At 48.1% G+C, this 20,694-nt stretch overlaps 1 protein-coding gene across 1 annotated transcript in view; it reads left to right on the top strand.

The window, feature by feature from the left end:
* The window catches only part of CNTNAP2 (contactin associated protein 2), a 1,946,973-nt gene that overhangs the window by 1,896,526 nt on the left and 29,753 nt on the right, over window positions 1-20,694 (top strand). The window contains exon 22 of the mRNA XM_059396202.1: window positions 18,920-19,159. Coding sequence (XP_059252185.1) covers window positions 18,920-19,159 — 240 coding nt within the window. The remainder of the gene's footprint in view (window positions 1-18,919; window positions 19,160-20,694) is intronic.

The raw sequence follows: 20,694 nt of genomic DNA, 5'->3' as shown, positions 1-20,694 counted from the left end.
GATAGTTATCATTCCTCGGGCTTTCATCATCAGAATGAAGCATCCACATGGAAAGCACCGGCTCCTGAGTGCCCGGTGCGTCCGGACTGAGCTCCGGCTTCTCCAAGATCCAAGAGGTGAACACGCAGACCCTCCCGTGGTGACCGCCCATCACACAAGCCTGTGCTTTCTCATAGTAACTTCACCATTTTTTAAAAAATTTCCTGGCATGGATCCACTTTCCTATTTGGCAAATTACAGCAGGTGAGAAGCAGGGTTTCAGGAGCACGTTCGCTGGTGAATGAAGCCTCTCCTGAGTGACCACCTGGTGGTCAGAGCCTCGCCAGCTGCCAGGTAGCGCCGCCGTGACGGTCTCCTCCTTCCCACCCACCAGTGCCAAGGTGAGCGGAGGCTGAAGTGTTTCCCACGCTCTTCAATTTTAGATTAAAAACAACAAGTCTTCAAATGGGGGAGAAACTGATCTGAAACTTGAGGCCCCGCCCAACAGCCACCAGAGGAGACTTCCGGTTTGCGGCACTTTGAGTTCGAGCCGTGCCCGTGGGCTCCCTTCTTGCCCGTGTGCCCGCCTCTCTCCCCGCCTCCTCCTTCCCTCTTCAAACTGCGCCTGGCTCGGGCCTCATTTCCACCGTCCCTTCCAGCAGGCTGCCGCGGGTCCTCTCTGCCCCAGCTCCTTCCGTCTCCCCCTCTCTTCCTTATCTTTAGTCTTTTATCTTCTTATCTTATCCTTTATCTTGTTTTTGCCTGGGCCTTCTTAACTCTTGAGGGTGAGGTCCCCGCCTGCGACTGTGGGTTGTCTGATTCTCTCTGCCAGCCGGTACCCAGCACAGGGCCTTTTATCGAGGAAGGTTTAGTCACTAGTCCTGATTCCAACTGAACATTTGTATGCGTATGTAGGAATTACGGTCAAGTGTATGCAGGTGGATCAAAATATTTGCTTTATTGTCATCATCCTGCTGTTTGCAGAAAATGCAAAACAAGTATCAGACAAGAAGGAAGTTGAATGCATCGGAGGAAGATCTCTCATTCACTCATGATCTGTGGAGCCCAGGTTCTAGGCACTCAAGCATGTCAAGAAGGCACCAGACAAGAAGACATGTACCTTCCTTGAGAGAAGCTTCCACTCTAGTGGGGGAGAAAAACCTGTCATCACATAAATTAACAACCTGGTTCCTCCCAACTCTTCGGAGGAGGCCAGAAGGGAGGTACATGTCTCATTCTGGAGGGAGTTCAAGGTCTTTGGACTCCTGGGTCGGTGGGGGTCGCGAGTGGACAACCAGACGTGGAGGTGGCGTCAGAGGGTGGATGGGCTCGTTGATTGTTTTGAGGAGCAAGTTCTTTCCATTAAGGCAGCCATTGAAGAGGAATGAAAGGATCCCCTCTGAGTTGTGGATGCATGAGTATGAAATCGGGGTGTGGCGGGGAAGCAAAACTGCCTCGAGGACTCAGACACGAAGGGAGGCAGGCTTAAATGGAAATGGGAGAGAAGGGAGATGTTTGACAGTTTGGAGACTGCATGAGAAGGCAGGACTCTTGAGTGAAGGGGTGTGGCCCACCTGTCCCTCGGCCCCCAGGAGCCTGAGGAGTCTCCTGTACGTACGGGGTGCCCCCGGGGGAGAGAGGCAGCACCTGTAGAAACCGCAGTGAGGGGCTCTGTCCTTCTGTTGAACTCTCTGGAGATAGAATTAACCTCCTTGGTAGGTTTTGTTGGTTTCTGGATGGTCTTCTTCCCAGCACATGACCAGGAATGCATTGGTGAGCAGTTGTGGAGATGAGAGTAACCGAAGGGTTAAGATTTGTCACTGCTGGAGGCCTGATTCCACTGCAGAAGGAGAAGCAAAATAATCATCTATTTTTACGGAGGTGCTGCAAGAATTGAAGCATGTAAATGCTTCAGCACGGGGCAGGGCCCGGTGTGAGGATATGTGTTCAAGACGTCAGCCATGACTGGTACCGTTTCCAGTCCAGCCACTGATGGATAAGGAGGAGGAAAATAGGAGCTCTTCTAGAGAACCTAACACAAGGGGGCAAAGCCTCCACGCTTAAATATAAATAAGGACATTTTTCAATTCAGATGCACATTCTGTAGAATTTGGAGAAAGCATTTTTGTCTTTGGATGGAGGATCTGGACATTCTGCTCTTATATCAAGAGTGACTTGCTTCTTTGTCTGTGTGTCACTCACTGGTGGGTCTTTGTCCAGATCCAGAAATTACACGTCTGGGCAGGTGAACTACTGGACAGAGGGAACACTTAAGTATAAGTAACCTTCCTATGGTTTCCTTTGAGGGGAGTCTGTCTTTTCTCCTGGAAGGCTCTCCGGTAAACTCATTCGTGAAGACAGGTTTGATGTATTCAATTTCCAGCGATATTTCCTGGGATTTCACATTGTCTTTTTTGCCACATGAATTTAACAAGGAGCAAGGTAAAGAGAGGAGAGTTCTAGAATCCCACTCTAAACTGCCTGCAGAGATAATGCGTCTCACCGCCGCGAGACACACAGGAAATCTGCTCAGTTGTTGATCTTAAATGTTTAGGAGACTTGGGTACAGCTGTACTATCTTTAGATTCATCGTTATTTGTGGTGACTTGTAGTTGATCCTTAACTGAGGACTTTCCTCTAAATGTGAAAAATACAATAAAATGTCTTAGCAGGGCGCCTGGGTGGCTCAGTGAGTTAAGCTGCTGCCTTGGCTCAGGTCATGATCTCTGGGTCCTGGGATCGAGCCCCGCATCGGGCTCTCTGCTCAGCAGGGAGCCTGCTTCCTCCTCTCTCTCTCTGCCTGCCTCTCTGCCTACTTGTGATCTCTCTGTCAGATAAATAAATAAAATCTTAAATAAATAAATAAATAAATAAAATGTCTTAGCAAAGGAATCTTTAGAAACAGTGATGTGTGTTTCGGTAGTTTCTAGAAAAGCCCTTAGGACTCCTTTGGTGTCTGGGTGGCTCAGTCGGTTGAGCATCTGACTCTTGGTTTTGGCTCAGGTCACGATCTCAGGGTTGTGAGATCAAGCGCTGCATCAGGCTCCACACTCGGCGTGGAGTCTGTTTGAGTTTCTCTGCCTCTGCCCCTCCCCCTCTACCTTACCCTCAGTCACACTCTCTCCCTAATTAATTAATTAATTAATTAAAAAGAACCCTTCGGACTGCTTTATAGAAGCAGCAAGTCCTGCGGTTTTCTAGCAGCTGTGGGCTGGCCAGACCGAGGAGGAAGGAGACCCATGCTGACCCTGAGACACGAGGATGAGCTGAACTACGCGTAGTGAGAACAGCTGGCCGCTCTGACTTAAACACACAGATGCCAAACCTCATGCACACCAAGGTCATTGTCTCCCACTCAAATTCACTGTTCTGCGTCTGCAAATTCTTCAGAAGGTATAGAGAAAAGTTGGGAGGAGAAGGTACTCAGAGGCCACCAATCCTTGGGACAAAGAGAGCAGTTGGAAGGAGGAAAGGGGGCTTCTCCACACCAGCAGGTGAGAGACGCAGCCCAGCCCCACCCACAGCCCAGAGGCCACGTCCTTGAGGTCAGGAAGGGAGATGCCCAGGAACAGGAGATACAGCAGCAGGCCTGTCTAGTTATTGGATCAACTTCTCCATGTCCTCTTAACCCAGAAGACATGAACACTTCAGATTCTGAGTCAAAGTGTTTTGGTGCCACACTGGACATGACAGAGTGGGAGCCCCAACTTATAGAAGTGACCCCGGAAAAGCCCAGAATGATTCCTTCCTCTGTCGCCAATTTCATGGAGAAAGTGTTATTTTCATTAGTTTGTCAAGAGCTAAAAGTGTATGAACTAGTAAGTTCAGATGAGCAAAAAGACGCATTGTTTTCATTTTCCACAGCTGGCCCCATGGGGTCTGAGGCTCCCCATCCTGTGTTCTGGGGCTGGGCAGAGTTCAGCTTGCACTGAAGGTTAACAAAGTATCTCATATTAGAATGTTTCTTTTAGGTTAACTCTCCTATCGGGGCAGATGCTTCTTATCTCCCCCCAGCCTCATTGCAAGGGGCCTGAGTTCCTGTCACTGCTGTGACAAGACACCATAAACTGTGTGGCCTAAAAAAAAAAAAAAGAAGAAGAAGAAAGAAAGAAAGACATGTGTTATCTCCTGGTTCTGGAGACCAGAAGTCTGAAATCAAGGGGTCAACAGGGTTGCTTCTGTTCTGGGAACTCAGAGAGAGAGAATCTGGCTTCTGGCTTCTGGCAGTCGCTGGCAGTCCTTGGTGGCCCTTGGTTTGTGGCTGCAGGACTTCCGTCTCTGCCTCTGTCTTCATGTGACCTTCTCCCTGAGTGTGTCGGTGTCTCTACTCTTCTTGTAAGGACACCAGTCCTTGGTTAAGGGCCATCCTCACCACCCAATCAAATGTGACCTCCTCTGAACTTCAGGACATCTGCAAAGACCCTATTTCCAAATAAGGTCACATTCACAGGTGCCAAGGGTTGGACTTCAGCATATCTTTCTTTCGTGGGTGGGGTGGGCACACCTCAACCCACAACAGGGTCCTTCCAGGTCATTGCTCTGCGGGCTGGTGTGGTCTGATCATTGCACTGACATCTGCTCAGGCGTTGAGGTGTGGGGGACGTCATGCTTGGGGTTACTCAAGGTCGTGGTCCGCCATTTCCCTCCAGTCTTAAAGTGCCCATGCCCAGTCCCAGGCCTCTGTCAGCCACCATCTGTCCAACACCTCGGCTGTATCCAGGCTGTGGGGCCACAGAGCGGCCTCAGCGTCATGCAACAGACGAGAGAGGCTGTCCCACCCAGAGGAAGCCTTAGTGCTCACACGCCACATCAGATACAAAGCTGCTAGCAGGAAACTTGAAAGTCACCCGCCCGGTCTACACCTGGGCAAGTGGGATCCATCCCACTCCAGCCCTGAATTTCAGCCTTTAAGGGGAAGCCAGGCCACACGTACCTGTGTTTCCTCAGGCCCTTTGTAGTTACTGTTCCTTCGGCCTGGAAGTCTCTTCCCTCGTACATGGAGCATGACTTCCCTCACATTCCTTCAGAGCTCGAATGTCATCTCAGCAGTGGCCTTCCCGGATTGTCTTGTTCAAAATAATATCTCCCTCACACGCAATCTATCCCTTTCCCGGCTTTAATTTTCTTAGTGAAATTACATTTCAGAGCACCAGGTTTTCCCTGAGGAACAGAGTGATGTTTTGTTTATTGCTAAACTGGTTTTGAACTCACCCTGTCGAAGGAGCTCTTTCATCTTTCACTTACTGGTCATTAAGTCATGCAACAAGTACTATTACTTTCCCTCATGTTGCCAGAAAATACAATAGTATATGAGATTAAAGTACAGTCCTTGAAGGTTGAAACCCTCTCTTTTTCAGTCTGAATTCCCACTACCTAGCATACAGTAGTTACTCAGTAAATCCTGGTAGGAATGAATGAGTGAATGAGTGGAGTCTCCACGAGAAAGGGGATCTGTATAACCTTGCTATAAAGAGCACACATTTCCCATGGACTCTTGCCCAACACCAACACTGACAAAGAATTGTGCAAATGGTAGATAGCATCATAGCTAAAGAAATGTCATCTTTTGAAGAAGATAACTTTGATATCAGAATGGTTCACAGATTTTAAAATACTGGAGAAGATAAAGATGACTTTGAGGAGGGAGAGAACATCAAGTGGTTTGTGATTTATGGCTGCCCCAGCCGAAAGGCAGCTGTGTTCTGGGGTAGCATTTTTTTTACTCCAACTTTAGAAACAGAGGCAAATGACCAAAAAAAAGGTGACCTCAGATCCTTATTCAAAAATGAAGAACCCAGGGTTATCTGATAGCTCTCTCCCTAGCATGATACAACTGTTCCCCGTTGAGCCCCAAGCCATCTGAAGAGTCCTCAGATGTGTTCTTCAGTCCACACGTCCGTTAGGGCCAGTAGCCACACTTCCCACAAAGTGTGCTTTTAGAGACCCCTGAAAGTGTTTTCATTTCTTTCAAGAAATGAAAAGAAAAAGAAAAAAAGAAAGAAAGAGAAGAAAAAAAATTAACTTTGAGGTAGAAGAAAATGTTTTAATATACTAATATATTCATCTTAAACCAACAAAGTCCTTAAATATCACGTTTGACTTTTTTCTTTTTTTTTAAGATTTATTTATTTGAGAGAGAGAGAGAATCCCAAGCAGACTCCACACTGAGCACAAATCCCAGCACAGGGTTCGATCCCATGACCCTGTGATCACGGCCTGAGCTGAAACCAAGAGTCGGACACTTAACCAACGGTGACACTCAAGTGCCCCTGGCTTTTTTTTTAATTTATTTAAATAAAGGAATAAATAAAGGAAGGCCTTGGAGGCCAAAGGGCTGAGGCGTCATGAGAGCCATCGCGTGGCCCTGCTATTAGGTCTCTGGTGTGTCAGCGTTCTAGACAGATCCGAGGTCAGAAATACTGAAATGTGTTTATGACAAAAGAGTTAGTTTAGAACAAAAAAATCTTCTCCACGCAAATTCCTTTTCCAGGGTGGCTCAATTCATGATAACCTATTTTAGCAGAGAAGAGAGATTAATGCCGTTGCCCAATAAAATATTTTAAGCCCTCCTCCTCTCCGAAACAAAGCCCACAGCACGAGAGCAAGAGAACATGACTACCAGGGCTGAGAAAATGCATTTTCTTCAAGGTGCCGCAGCCCTTCTAATTTGCACCTTCTGAGCGGAGACAGAAGTGCTCGACGCGTCGTCTTCGTCGTCGGGGCAGCTACAAGAGTGGAGATAATTACAGGCCTGGCGAATGCGCCCCGCTGGGAAAATAAGCATTTGGCTAACAGTCAGAGCTGGAAAGGAAGGCCCGCAAGCAAACATAGTGGAAAGCGTCCCTTGTCCTTTGTTGAAAGGAAAACGAAAAATCAAGCGACCTCGAAACCTGTCTGAGTCAGAGAACTCACTTGATTTAGGTAAATGAGAGACAGATTCCTTTGACTCTCAGCATCTTCTCTATTTTGAATAGCTCCGACCAGGCCCATTGGGAGTGATTAGCAATTCCCAAGAGGGGAGATCTTCAGGGACAGCGGCCTGGGTGAGGCTGGGGTAGGACGTGTAGTTTGCAGAGCGGTGGTCGGCTGCTGTACACGCCATTTGTTGCTGCCTCGTTCACAGTGTCCTGAACCGAGCACCTGTCTGGGCTTGTTCCGACCGCTAGAGGAAACGGTCTCAGAAACCACCTTCTGGATTAGCATCTAGACTTCATCCTTTCTTTGACTCACCCACAGCTCACTCTTAACCCCCAAGTCGCTTGTAATTAAAATATCCTGGTCCAGTGTGGGCTGGGCGGGACAGGGGAGGAAGAAGGTGCGCCCTTCCATTGGGCGTATCCCCTACAACTTTATAATGAAAGTGATGGGGGGTGTTATTTCCAACTCCAGTAATTGGATATTTGTGTCTGCTGTACTTTTCTGGTTAGAGCCAGGCTATCATTTCAGCCTCTCAGAGCCCCTTCGGCTCATGACCCTGTGATCTCACGCATGATCACCCTTTCCCCTAAATGCCATATGACTCATCAATGGGCCACTGATATCCTTATCTCGATAAATTAATACAATGTCAGCTTAGAATCATACCATGAGAATTCTCCTCTGAAGCCAATCTCTACCCATTGATCAACTCCCTCCCCACAGTTCATCTTGTTATAAATCTACCTTCAAAATACCCTTACTTTCCTGAACCCATACATACCCGTCTTGACCATGAAAATGTCATGGGAGACGATAAAATGCTTTGCTACAAGATAGGTAGCCTTTGTCAGAGTTCCTCCAACCTAGTAGGCCGTTACTCCAATCTAGAAATAAAGACATTGGTTTCAGAGACACAGCAGAGAAAGAAGGTGTTCGGGGAAGAAGCATGCTGCTGTGTCCACAGGCCTCTGGGTCCACACGTGGACTCCACTCCAGGGCGGGTACAGTCACACATCCGGCCTCCTGTGAGAATCTACCCCAGTTTCTGGCTCAGCCTCCACGCATCCACTGGGCTTGGTCTTCCCTTTTTTGTTTTTTTTTAAGATTTTGTTTATTAATTTATTTGAGAGAGCGTGCGCACGCATAAGCAGGGACAGGGGCAGACGGGGAAGGAGAGGAAAAGAGAGAATGTCCCAAGCAGACTCTCTGCCTAGCGTAGAACTCAGAGCAGGGCTCGATACCAGGACCCCCAAGATCATGACCTGAGCTAAAACCAAGAGTCAGATGGTCAAGGGACTGAGCCCCCCCCCCCCCCCCCGAGCCCCGGGTTTGTCATCTGAAGGTCATCTCATCTGTCAGAGTCCCCAGATGTGAATTCTTTCCTATGTTAATTATGTGACCTGGAGAGGCAGTGGAGGGAGAGCTCCCCCCCCCCCCCCCCGCCCCCCCCCCCCCCCCCCCCCCCCTTCACCTCAGTACATTTTCCGGCAAAAGCTCTCCTCTTTCTCTCTGTGTGTGTGACAGGTCTGATCGCCCTGGGAAAACCATCGCCTTCAACCCCTACCTCCGTGACCATTTTCTAACGCTTTAATGGTCAGGCTTTCACACAATCTTAGCCCTCAAAGGATTTTTCCTCTCTTGGGTAAGACAGCTTTAGACGCCCCCTGGGGAAGAAATTACAATACAAGGGAGAACAAAGGAATATTTTACTGAATCATTCTATTTGACCTAATCTGGAAATACAAAAATTCGCTAACACGCTTTTCCTAGCCTCTGCTTCTGTTGTTTGTGGCAGAGGAAGTCAGTTCCCTCCTTTTCCCCTTGCTCTCCGTCCTCCTGCCCCCCAGGGAGTTAGCCTCACAGGACCCCGACCTAGTTGGCTGGAACACTCTGCAGTGGTTTAGAGAGGCATTAAGGAAAAACTCAAAAGCTAAAACTCACTCTCCTTATGGTTTTGGCTACAGTGTGATAGGGCTTTCCAAACCCTCCCCCCCCAAAAAAAAAGTTTTAGCAGAGGCAGAGTGCACACAGAAGAAATTATTTGTCAGTTTGGTAATTTCGTACATAGGATTCTGTTTCTGCTGCCAACAAGTTAAAATGCAAAAGCAAACGTGGAGTAAAACCCAGTGAGTAAGAGGCAGGTCTGTTCACTTCCAACTTGTGGGAAATGCATTCGTGTACTGTTCTCTAGTGGCAAAGAGCTAGGACACTTAGCTGATATTTACTAAGATTGTGAGAGGTAAAATCAGACCTGCCTTTCTAGCGAAGTCAACCACAGCACCCAGCGTGGTTTGACTGACAGGAACATCCAGTTTTCTGAAAGGTCTTGTTACTGTCAGCAAAACCTGTTATTTTTAGACCTGGAAAATCACGCTGTGCAGCAGGGCACCCCAGGCTGCAGGAAGGGGGCACCAGGCTTTCTACCTCATGTCTGACAACTTGAAACATTCAGGAGAAGGTGGAAAATTTATCTTTCTGACGTGCGTGTTCTGCATGGTGCCAAATGTCAGGTGTTTTTGGAAACAGCTCAGGGGTCCGGTCTTCCCTTTGTTCCATGATCACACTGCGTCATCCTACCCAGCAAGTTCGTTCCCAGACTAGATTTTAAGGTAGGGAATGACAAATCCAACCTATATATACATTCCCCCAAGGTTCAGGGACTGTAATAAGTTTCTACAAATAAAAACGTAACACTTGGGGCACCTGGGTGGCTCAGTGGGTTAAAGCTTCTGCCTTCGGCTCTGGTCATGATCTCAGGGTCCTGGGATCGAGCCCCGCATCGGGCTCTCTGCTCAGCAGGGAGCCTGCTTCCTCCTCTCTCTCTGCCTACTTGTGATCTTTCTCTGTCAAATAACTAAATACAATCTTTAAAAAAAAGGAAAAAAACGTAACACTTAATCGTTTTGCAAAATAACGTAAGCTAACGTCTTCATGTTAGGACATTTCCTTTTATTATTATTGCTAGGGGAGAAAATTCAATCTTGTTTTACTAATCCTTAGAAAGAGATTTGCAATGTAAGAGAAGAGGCTGCTCCTCCCCTCAGTTATGGCCTCTTCATAACTGAGTTAGCGCGTGTCACAGGTCAAGAGCTATTTGAATTACACCTGCGGATTTTAGTCCTGCCTTCCTCTGGAAGAGAGAAAAGCATACAATAAATACAATGGAATTTCATTAGTGTCTTTCGCTCGGGGATTCATAAAATGTCATAGTACATAATTCTATACATCAGTTATGTCCATGGATTTAATTCTCGCTGTGCCCCTTTTGAAAGGCAACTGGTCAGGAAAACGTCACTGATCAAAAAATTGAGCCCCCGAGAACAGAGGGCTGATGCTGAACTTGGATGCCTGCATTTCAGCGCCCTGCCTAATGTTGATCATGTGATCGTGTTAAAACGGAGAATGGGGTGTATGTGGCTTTGTGTTGCTTTTTCAGCTGAATGCTCTTGGCTTTCTTGTTGCCTTTCTCGCCCATCTTTTTTGAATTTCTTTTGGTTGTGGTTATTTCTCGTTAATCTATCCCACTGACCTGTTCAGGCTCCCGTCCATCTGACTGTTACCGAATGGGACAATTGTATCCAACATAATTAACCTGCATTCAGCTGTGCTGTTAGTTGAGACCCAGATGCTCAGCCCTAACCTTGAGAGTCGCAGTGTAGGATGGCCGCCCGCCCAGCCACACCCTGGTCGTGGTTCCCAGCATGTAGCCTTCAGACTTCTCCCCAGTCTTATTGCAGTCTGATCGTCCAAGAATTATTTAAAACTTCATGCAGGCAGTGAATCACGGCCAATTTGTTCCTTTAGGTCCCATGTAACCACTACTTCATCCTTGAGGCTGGTGGAGGGTTCGAATGGTAATGACTGTTCAACATTCAGTAAACAACTGGTGTGGTAACAGCAAGACGATTTTATTTTCAAAGACGAGTGCATTTTCAGTGGGATGGATTTCCAGGTGATCGTACTAGAAATAAACACATATATAAATATTTTAAAGTCTATATAAAGACCTTTATATATAAATATTTTAAAATGTGTATGTAAATATAAAATGTATATAAAAATATAAAGCTGTATTAGATCTAGATTTGCTACTTTTCCTTCCGCTCAAATCCACATTCTACACCTACTGAAGCTGATAAACTTTGGCCCACAGTGAACTTTGCTCTGCCTCCGTCTCTCTGGTGTTGGTTCCTATCCCACCAACCCAAGTGTGGGCGACAGACTGTCTGGCATGTGGTCACGGTTCGAGTCACGCCTGTAATCCCTGGCTGACTCCTTTGGGCAGAGGCTCTGACATCGGGAGGAACAGAAAGATAAGTAACATTCAGTCCCGCTCTCAAGGAAACTGAAAATCTAGTGGAGGCACAAATTCAGGTTTCCGGCCCATCTGGAAGGGAACGAGCACAGCTGGGCCACGTGGTTTGCGCTCTGGGCAGAATTGGGGGGAAGCCATCTGGAGCTCACTTGTTGAGAGACTGGGGATCTCTGACGTCCTGAAGTGTGGATAATCACAGGAACTAAGCACGGACAGTGGAAGAGACTAGACTTCATGCGAGTAGAACAGAGGTGATAAGGCCAAAAATTGAGGGGTGCAGAGGGGCACCAAGTCTCTCCATAGCCATATTCTCCAAAGAGCAGTAATTGGAGAGCCAACGGTACCATTTTTTTGCCTTTTCTGTTTACATTTTTTCCCATTTCCGGGGAAATGAGAGAAAGAGAGCGAGCATAAGCAGGGGGAGCAGGAGAGGGAGAAGCAGGCTCCCTGCTGAGCAAGGAGCCCCGTACAGGACTCAGTCCTAAGACCCCAGATCATGACCTGAGCCAAAGGCAGACGCTTAACTGACTGAGCCATCCAGATGCCTAGACTTAATGTTGTTCTTGAAATGGACTCACCGTTTTCACGTAAATAAATTTATGTTCAAAGGAGAGCATGTTATAAGGAAATCTTGCAATACAACCATAAAATGAAATACCGGTATTACCTGCTGTAGCGATACGCGAGTGGTAAAAACACACAACACGGGAATAGTGGGAAAGTCGGTGCTGTTGTCTGCTGGAGCGATCAGGTCTGAGGTCGGCTGTTAAAAAGCGAAACTGGCAAGCGTCAGGGTAGTAAGCAAGACAGTCCAGTCCCAAACTGAGCCAACCTGATACCTTCTTTGTGAAGGATTAAAAGAGAAGGAGAAGAAAACTTCCTCTCCCCGTGATCACATGTTCTCTAATGTCCAGTCTGAGAACGACCTAGGGGCACCCCCCATGCCACCAGTAGGAATAGTCCCCGGGGAGCAGAGGCGGGGACCGGAGGGGTGGCTGCCCCTCCATGGTGCGGCACAGCGGAGTCTCTGCAGAGGACAGGTGAGCCTGGGGCCTGGAACCCGGCTCTGCCATTTCTGTCCGTCCCACAGATTCTTAAAAGGCGACTCCCCGGCCCCTAACATGGTGACAGGTACCCAAGAGAGCCTTGTCACAAGTTTTAAATTGGGTCCCACGGACATTCTAAGATCTTTCGGCTCTCTTTCATAGACAGTAAAGAATTGAAGTTTATAGCGATATCTCATATCACACCCCCCCGCCAGAATCTTGATAGGAATTTCTAAGACGTACAAAACAAAACCAAAAATCAGCTGATGGATGGATCCCATGGGTGGCCCAAGAAGAATATCCCGATGAGCTTAAATAGTCTCTAAGGTAAATGAGAAATCTCTGCTGAGGGCTTCTGGATTCCAGCGGTGCTCACGCATGTGCACGGGCCCCAGCAAGGATATGTGATCAGGGGGCTGGTGGGGGGGGCGGCCAGGGGTGGCTTGTGCAGTGCCTTTTCTCCTCTCCCATCTCACAGCACTCCTGCCAGGCAGTTGGTATTCAGCGGCAAAAAGCCGGAGCCAGAAAGCTGGCTAATGCCCTGCAGAGGTACTCACAGCCTCCTGAAAAGTATCACCCTTCACATTTCATTGTAAGGTCGCACCTGGAATTGTATCCTATTTTAAGTGGGCGATTTGCTGTGACCCACATCATTGTGAAGGTGAGGTATTAGTGTACTAAGGACAGCTTAGAATTTAATTTCAGAAGCGACTGTACTGCATTTCTAAAACCGGCATTCTTCGAGCAGGTCTCCCCCGCGTGACATCTCAGCCAAGACGTCTCTAAGCAGAAATTAGTTTCTTACAGTAAGTTGTGCTGTAATATTTTATTTCAGTCCAAAAGCCATTCAGTTAATTTTACAGATTAACACAGTTTACCTGGAATGAACTCCAACACACTAAAGCAAGAGCGTTACTATCGTGGGCGGATGTCCCTACGAGGGACGGATGTCCAGACGGGCATCGGCAGAACTTGCTGGTGCTTTCACTGAGGCTGGCAACGCCGGGACGTCAGTTCATGGCATCTTTTAAAACTTTATTACTGGCTGAGTCATTAATGACACATGGTCTTAAAGCAGTCTCTAGGGGCAGCTGGGTGGCTCAGGTGGTTAAGCCTCTGCCTTCGGCTCAGGTCATGATCTCAGGGTCCTGGGATCCAGCCCCAGGTCCTGCTCAGTGGGAAGCTGCTTTTCCTTCTCCCTCTGCCCCTCCCCCTGCTTGTGCTCTCTCTGCTTCTCTCTCAAATAAATAAATAAAGTTGTTTAAAAAGGGGGGAGGCAGTCTGTAATAGCCATTTAAAATTTTTTTTAACCTCACTGTGACATTTCTATAGAGTTCCTGACTGGAAATGCCAAAATCCAAGTGAACATAAAAACAACATAATACAGTCTGCTTTTTGAGACAGACATTGAGAATAAAACACTTGATTTCTCTGCTTTTTTCCATGAAACCTTAAGTTACCATTTATTAGCAAAGCCTTAATGTCTCTATGCCTCAGCTTTCTCATCTGTGAAGTGGGGATAGTCCTGGCTCGTTCCAGTGGTGGTTGGGAGGCTTCTGGACATACGGCACGTACTAAACACAGTACCTCGCCCAGAGAGCAGCTCTTCCTGCTGTGATCCCCCGGCTCAGACTGTGGTCTCCACCCCGCCCAGGGAGTGGGTCTCAGCCAACATCAACTAGATTTGGAGCACCACCTGGATGTGGAAATGTTGTCCCACTCTCCTGGGCATCAGAACTCTTGTTTCTGTGATCCATCGCCTTTTAAGAAAACAACAACAGTTGAAACACTGGGGATTTTCCCCAACAGAGAGAAAACACAGGAAGGAGGAAGCCGAAGAAGAGAATGAGCAGAGTGTAGGCGCCCTGAAGAGGGAAAAGCACCAGAAGTTCACCCCCAGGACTGCTGCTTGCCGTCCAGCCTCCAGCCCCGGCCACCCAGCTGACATGTCCAGCAGTGCTCACAGCCCCCTCGGGCCTGCGCCTGCGGACCCCTGCTCCTTCCCACCATCTGAATCCCCTTCCTGGAGCCCACCTCTAAGCCATCTGCCTTGCGTCTGTGATCTCAGAGGAGGACATTCAGAAAAGGACATGTCTTTAAGAAACGGGGACCCCACGTTAAACGGGGAACCCTCAGATAGCTCTGGCTTTGAAACTGTTCATGTTCCACATGTGATAGGGAAGCTTGCCCTACGTAAAGGTCAGAAAGCCGTGTGCCTGTGTTAGCTCAGGGAGATTGCAGGGGCCGGCGGGGGTGGAGGGTCGGATGGGGGGAGCTCGGGTGACCACTTGCACAGAGCAGGTGCTATGCTGCCACTAGAATTATCTTTCTAACACTTCCCATCACAGTCCTCTGAAGCCGCAATATCTTTGAGTTTCCTCCTTAAATACAAACATCTTAACGTGGCATTCAAGGCTCTTCCCAATCTGACCCTGAGCTCTGACCCCATCAGACTCCCACCAGGCCCAGAACATAACTGACCTCATAGAAGACTCAACCTGGGGTTCTCTTTCCTTTTACTCTCAAGACCTAGTTCTACACGACCTAAGTATTGATGAAGAGGCAGAGAAGTTGATGGGAATGGAGACGGGTCCAGCCACTATGGAACACCATGTGGAAAATTCCCCCCACCCCCAAAATTAAAATTAGACCGTGTGATTCAGTCTCATTCCCAGATGTGTATAGACCCGAAAGGGCTGAAATCGGGATCTCGAAGAGAGATGTGCACTCCGTGTTCATCGCAGCATGATGCACGACCGCAGAAACTTGCAAACAAGCTGAACGTCTATCCGCACGATGGAGAATCACTCTTCAGAAGAAGGGACTCCTGCCACGTGCTGCAGCCTGGATGAACTTGGAGGACATGATGCCGAACGTAATGAGCCAGATGTGGAAGAAATACATGGTCCCACTTACATCAGGAATGGAAACTAGTCGAACTCACAGAAGCAGAGAGTAGAACCACAGCTGCCAGGGCTGCGGGATGTTGGTCAGAGGACACAGTTTTCACTTAGGCCAGTGGAGTATTAGAGATTTGCTACACAGCCCTGTGCCTTGAATTAGCAATCTTGTATCACATGCTTAATCATTGTGTTAGGAGGGTAGATTTTATGTTAAAAGTGTCCTTACCACCAAACAAAACAGAACAAAAAACCACCTCTATCTCCTAAGCTGCTCTCCAGAACCCCACAAACTTGCTCTCCAGGTTTACCGTAGACTTTAAAAAAAAAAAAAAAAAAAAAAAAAAGATTTTATTTATTTATTTGACAGAGAGAGATCACAAGTAGTCAGAGAGAGAGGAAGGGAAGCAGGCTCCCTGCTGAGCAGAGAGCCCGATGCAGGACTCAATCCCAGGACCCTGAGATCATGTCCTGAGCCAAAGGCAGCGGCTTAACCCACTGAGCCACCCAGGCGCCCTTACCATAGACTTTGATCATCTCGCTGAATACATGGTTTGTCTCCACTTGGAAAAATCACAGTGCTCCAGGGGCCCTGGCACCAGTCAGGCCAGCCTCACTAGCCAAGGAGTGGAAACCATAAGCCCCAGTTTCCCCATACATTCCATAGGGATAATAATGCTCCCTTTCCCGTAGGGTTGTTCTGGGTACTAAATGTCTAATTTGTATAAAGCCTCTAGTTTTAAAGGTTCAGTAAACGTTAACTGTTGCCATTGTACAGCATTTGTACTTGGTTGTTTGCAAGCTTGTTTCCCCAGCTAGACTGTGAGCTACTTCCGGTAAATTTCTGGATTTGTCTCCATCTTCCTGCTACTGCCGCCAGGCAGTGAGTACATGCATTGAATTGAATTGAATTGAATTGAATTGAATTGAATTGAATTGAATTGATTGAATTGTAGTGAACTGAGCTGAGCTGAAGTCCCACCAGATGGCAGTAGCTCCCAGCCCCAAAATTCTTCATGAGCCCTACTCCAAAGCTGGACAGGCTAAAAAGAATTCTCCATTTATGCACGAGAAGCAATAGATAGAGCTGAGGTTGTTCCCAGTCCCCTGACCCCAAGAAGCTGCTTGTTTTAGTTCCTTGACCACAGATGTGAGCCAGATAGGAGCTTGGGAAAGCCAGGAGCTGAGGTCTCCCTTCCCTCCCTAGCAACGAAGAGTTCACCCTGAGTCTCTGGGGACAGAGCACCCTGAGGTGTTTCAAAGGAAGGCAGATCACCGGAAGGAGGGGACAGAAACCAACTGTACCAACTCTTTGCATGGAAGGCAAGTTGGTGAACCAAGAACAAGGAATTCCAATAAGAGACCAGGAGACAAAGAACGAATCACTGACGTGTATGCATTCCTTCAGTGAATCAGTGAATTCATTCATTCCGTAATCCAGCCATTATTGAGGAGGGAGGGGAGGGGGAAGAGAACAGCCCTCGAGGAGTCAGTGGGACCAGAGCCTCTTCCTGGCCATCAAGGAGACATTGTGACTGTGGGATGTTTTGTGCAGTCACAAGTGCATTCTGCGTCCCCTTCCTAATTGGACCATGCTCTAGCTCAAGGTCACAGACTGAAATTTACTAAGGGAGAAAACTATGGAGAATGTTTAATTAAAATTTCTTTCTGTACTTGGCTGAGTAAGCCCCGTTGGAATCCCCAGCATTACCATTCCCTGCTGCCCATCTCTTTTGTTTGCCAAAATTCACATCGGGCTAGTACAGGTCAGTCACTGAACTGATTCTTTACTATGATGAATAATTAACACATCCACTTCTGCCCCCAAGGCCTGAAAGCTCCCTTCTCTACTGATTTATTCTTTATTATATATTCTTTATTATTTATTCTTTCCTTAATGGGGATCATTTTTTATAGAATACTTCACCTGAGTTCTTTCCCCAGTAAGAAACATCATCTGCTTGGATTTCAAATTTTATTTTTCTTTCCCAAAGTTTCTGTTTTTCACAGTTCAAGTGGAAGGGTAAATATCTCACATCCTTGTCTTTGGCACTTTTTTAAAGATTTTATTTATTCATTAGAGAGAGCGATAGAGAGAGAAAGAGCCCAAGTTGGGGGAGAGGCAGAGTGAGAGGGAGAAGCAGACTCCCTGCTGAGCAGGGAGCCCAACACAGGACTCATTCCCAGACCCTGGGGTTATGAAATGAGCTGAAGGCAGATGCTTAACTGACTGAGTCACCCAGGTTCCTCTTGTCCTTGGTGTTTATTTGTTTGTTTTCTTAAGATTTTATTTATCCATTTGACAGACGGAGATCACAAGTAGGCAGAGAGGCAGGCAGTGAGAGCCGGGGAAGCAGGCTCCCTGCTGAGCAGAGAGCCTGATGCAGGACTTGATCCCAGGACCCTGAGACCATGACCCTAGCCAAAGGCAGAGGCTTAACCCGCTGAGCCACCCAGGCGCCCTGTCCTTGGTTTTAAAAGACAGTCATCGTGTCAGAAGACAGTCGTCATTGGCATCATCCCCCGTCCAGAACACGGTTGCCGTGCTCTTCTCTGAAGGGCCATTTGCTGCAGGATCAGTGCCTGTGCCCCTGGTTCGCAAGCCTTAGCAGGCCGCAGAGTCACCTGGAGGGCTTGTGGAAGCACAGACTGCCAAACCCCCCACCCCACATTCCTAACAAGTTCCCAGGCGATGCTGATGCTGCTGGTGCAGGAGCCGCCCGTCGGAAAGGTCTAGGACTCCCTCGACGTTCATTTCTGCTGCAGATTGTAAAACTCAGGACAGAGGGCCAAAAAGACACCGGCTTTTACTGAGCTAACTCGTAAGACCGTGGGTGGTTCTATTAATTGAAACAGCGCATTAGCGATGCCTCTCTTCAGACTACCCGGATCTGAATGTTAGTTCAGGAAGCGTCGCACTCGGACTGGGGGGGTAGGCAGCGATTCTTCCATGCGCAGGTGTATTTGTGATTGAGTTGGGACGGTTTCCTGACTTCCAGAACATCCAGCAGATCCTAGCTGGGATTCTGCAAACCTCAGGCTTGCGTGGGGATTGGCTGCTGAAGAAGGGAAATGCGTCGTTACAGGCTATGAATCTCTCTCTCTTATTTTTCTTTTTAATAAAGAATTCTGGGGGCGCCTGGGTGGCTCAGTGGGTTAAGCTGCTGCCTTCGGCTCAGGTCATGATCTCAGGGTCCTGGGATCGAGCCCCGCATCGGGCTCTCCGCTCAGCGGGGAGCCTGCTTCCTCCTCTCTCTCTGCCTGCCTCTCTGCCTACTTGTGATTTCTCTGTCAAATAAATAAATAAAATCTAAAAAAAAAAAAAAAAAAAAGAATTCTGAAGAAGACAGTGAGAATGAGGTACAAAACGGAACCGTAATTTACCAGGAGGGGCCCTTGTTCAATATGTGTAAGAGGGAAAAGAGAAGGAGAAAGATGGATCAGAAGCCAGTGAATGTGGTTGGTTTCAACAATACCGTGGGTGTTGGGAAGGTCTTTGTAAGTGTGCGTTTTATTGTAACAAATAGAGTCATATTCTCCTCATCCCACACGTTCTCTAGTAACACGGAGGTTCGTTTGCAGCCAAGTCTCCAGCCCTCAGCCTTATCGAGTAGTTAATATTTCATCTGAGAGAATAGAACATCTTAAACTGAAACCTGGAGTGAGAGTTGGACGTTGGCGTTCGAAGTCGAGACTATGTTACAGCCGGAATGCAGAGAGTGGGAGAAAACTTTTATTCTCTCTCTTTTTTTATCTTTTAGAAACAGGGAAGATCGACCAAGAGATTCACAAATACAACACCCCGGGATTCACTGGGTGCCTCTCCAGGGTCCAGTTCAACCAGATTGCGCCTCTCAAGGCGGCCTTGAGGCAGACGAACGCCTCCGCCCACGTGCACATCCAGGGCGAGCTGGTGGAGTCCAACTGCGGAGCCTCCCCACTGACCCTCTCCCCCATGTCGTCCGCCACCGACCCCTGGCACCTAGATCACTTGGATTCAGGTAAGGCCATGTTGGCCAGGTTCCTTTATTTCCTTAAACCTCAGTTACATCGTCTGTAAAATGGGCTTAGCAACAGGACGGGTAAGGGCATTAGGATTTTGGAGGACTAAGGACATGAGGGAACGTGTGAGCCCAGGAGTGCTCAGCACGTACCACGTGCTCAAAAGTTACAACTGTCAGCCTGGCTCGGAGCCAGAAAGACGTAAGGCAAAGGTAAGGAATATGGAAACCGCTGACTCTTCCTCCTTTTAAGCAAAATTAAGAGATGCCTACATGGACCTCTGCAGTGTGACTTTGGGACAACCTGGACCGTCACTTGTTCGCTGTTGCCCTTATGACACTCACTGCAGCCCAACATCCCAGGTCTACTGTCAGGGGAAGGGGTTTTTGTTTGTTTGCTTTGTTTGTTTGTTTGTGTTTTAAGATTTAATTACTTGAGAGGGAGAGGATGGGCAGAGGGAGAGGAAGAGAGAGACCTAAGGCAGCTCTGTGGTGAGCACAGAGTCCTGTGTGAGTCTTAACGACCCCAAGATCAGGACCTGCATTGAAACCGAGACTCAGATGCTAAACCAACTAAGCCACCCAGGCGCCCAGGAAAGATTTATCCAAAACAACGCAAAGCTCCTTCTCCCCACCCTGTACGTACGTGAATAATGCCATAGGCTTCCAGATTCTCCGAGGTGCATTTAAGCTTACGGGACTCTGGGGAGTCAGTCCCTGCGGCAGGTGGTAAGACGTGTGATTGGAAAGCACAGGCCTACAATGAAAGGCCACGTCTCTTGGCTACAGAATTAGTTGGGAGCAACTCAGCGTGCCATGATGTGATGAAGAGCCAATCTGACCTTGGGCCAGTTGGGGGACCTCTCCGAGCATCTGCGTTGTCTCCCCTGTGGTGGAGGGTAGGGTGTGATCTCTACATGGCCTCTAAGTCCAACAGTCCACGCGTCAACCTGTGATGTTGCTAACGCCGACCACAGGAGGAGGATGGTGGAGGCGATGGGGCTTCAGCATTGTCGCCGTCTCAACAGCAGCTTAAACTTGGGCATGTTTCCTGACCTCGTTCCTCAGTCTCCTTGTGAATAAAGTGGAGAAAAGGCACCTGGGGCACCTGGGTGGCTCAGTCAGCTGAGGGTCTGCCTTCAGCTCAGGTCTTGATCTCAGGGTCCTGGGATCGAGTCCTGCATCGGGCTCCTTGTTCAGCGGGAACCTGCTTCCTCCTCTCCCCCTGCTCATGCGCGTGCTCTTTCGCTGAAATAGATAAAATCTTTTTTTTTTAATGGAGGTAAGAGGACCCAGTTCCCAGAATTCTATGTGGGATGATGTACTAAAGGCCGTCAGCCTGGTTATAGGCAGGTAGCATGCTTTGAAAAAGTTCAGCAGCAGTAATATTAGCGGCGCAGTTATTATGATGTTAGACGCAATGCCCTGTTGCTTCAATGTCCGGTCAAGGTCCCAAGTTCTCCCCCAGCCTAGCGTCTGACTCCTCACAGTGCACCATGTGACCGTCGTGCATCTGGTTGCCTTCCACACTGCAA

This window comes from Mustela nigripes, chromosome 4 (assembly GCF_022355385.1).
Source record: "Mustela nigripes isolate SB6536 chromosome 4, MUSNIG.SB6536, whole genome shotgun sequence".
Classification (NCBI taxonomy): domain Eukaryota; kingdom Metazoa; phylum Chordata; class Mammalia; order Carnivora; family Mustelidae; genus Mustela; species Mustela nigripes.
Note: the sequence above shows the minus strand (reverse complement) of the source record. Positions and strands in the feature narration are given on the sequence as shown.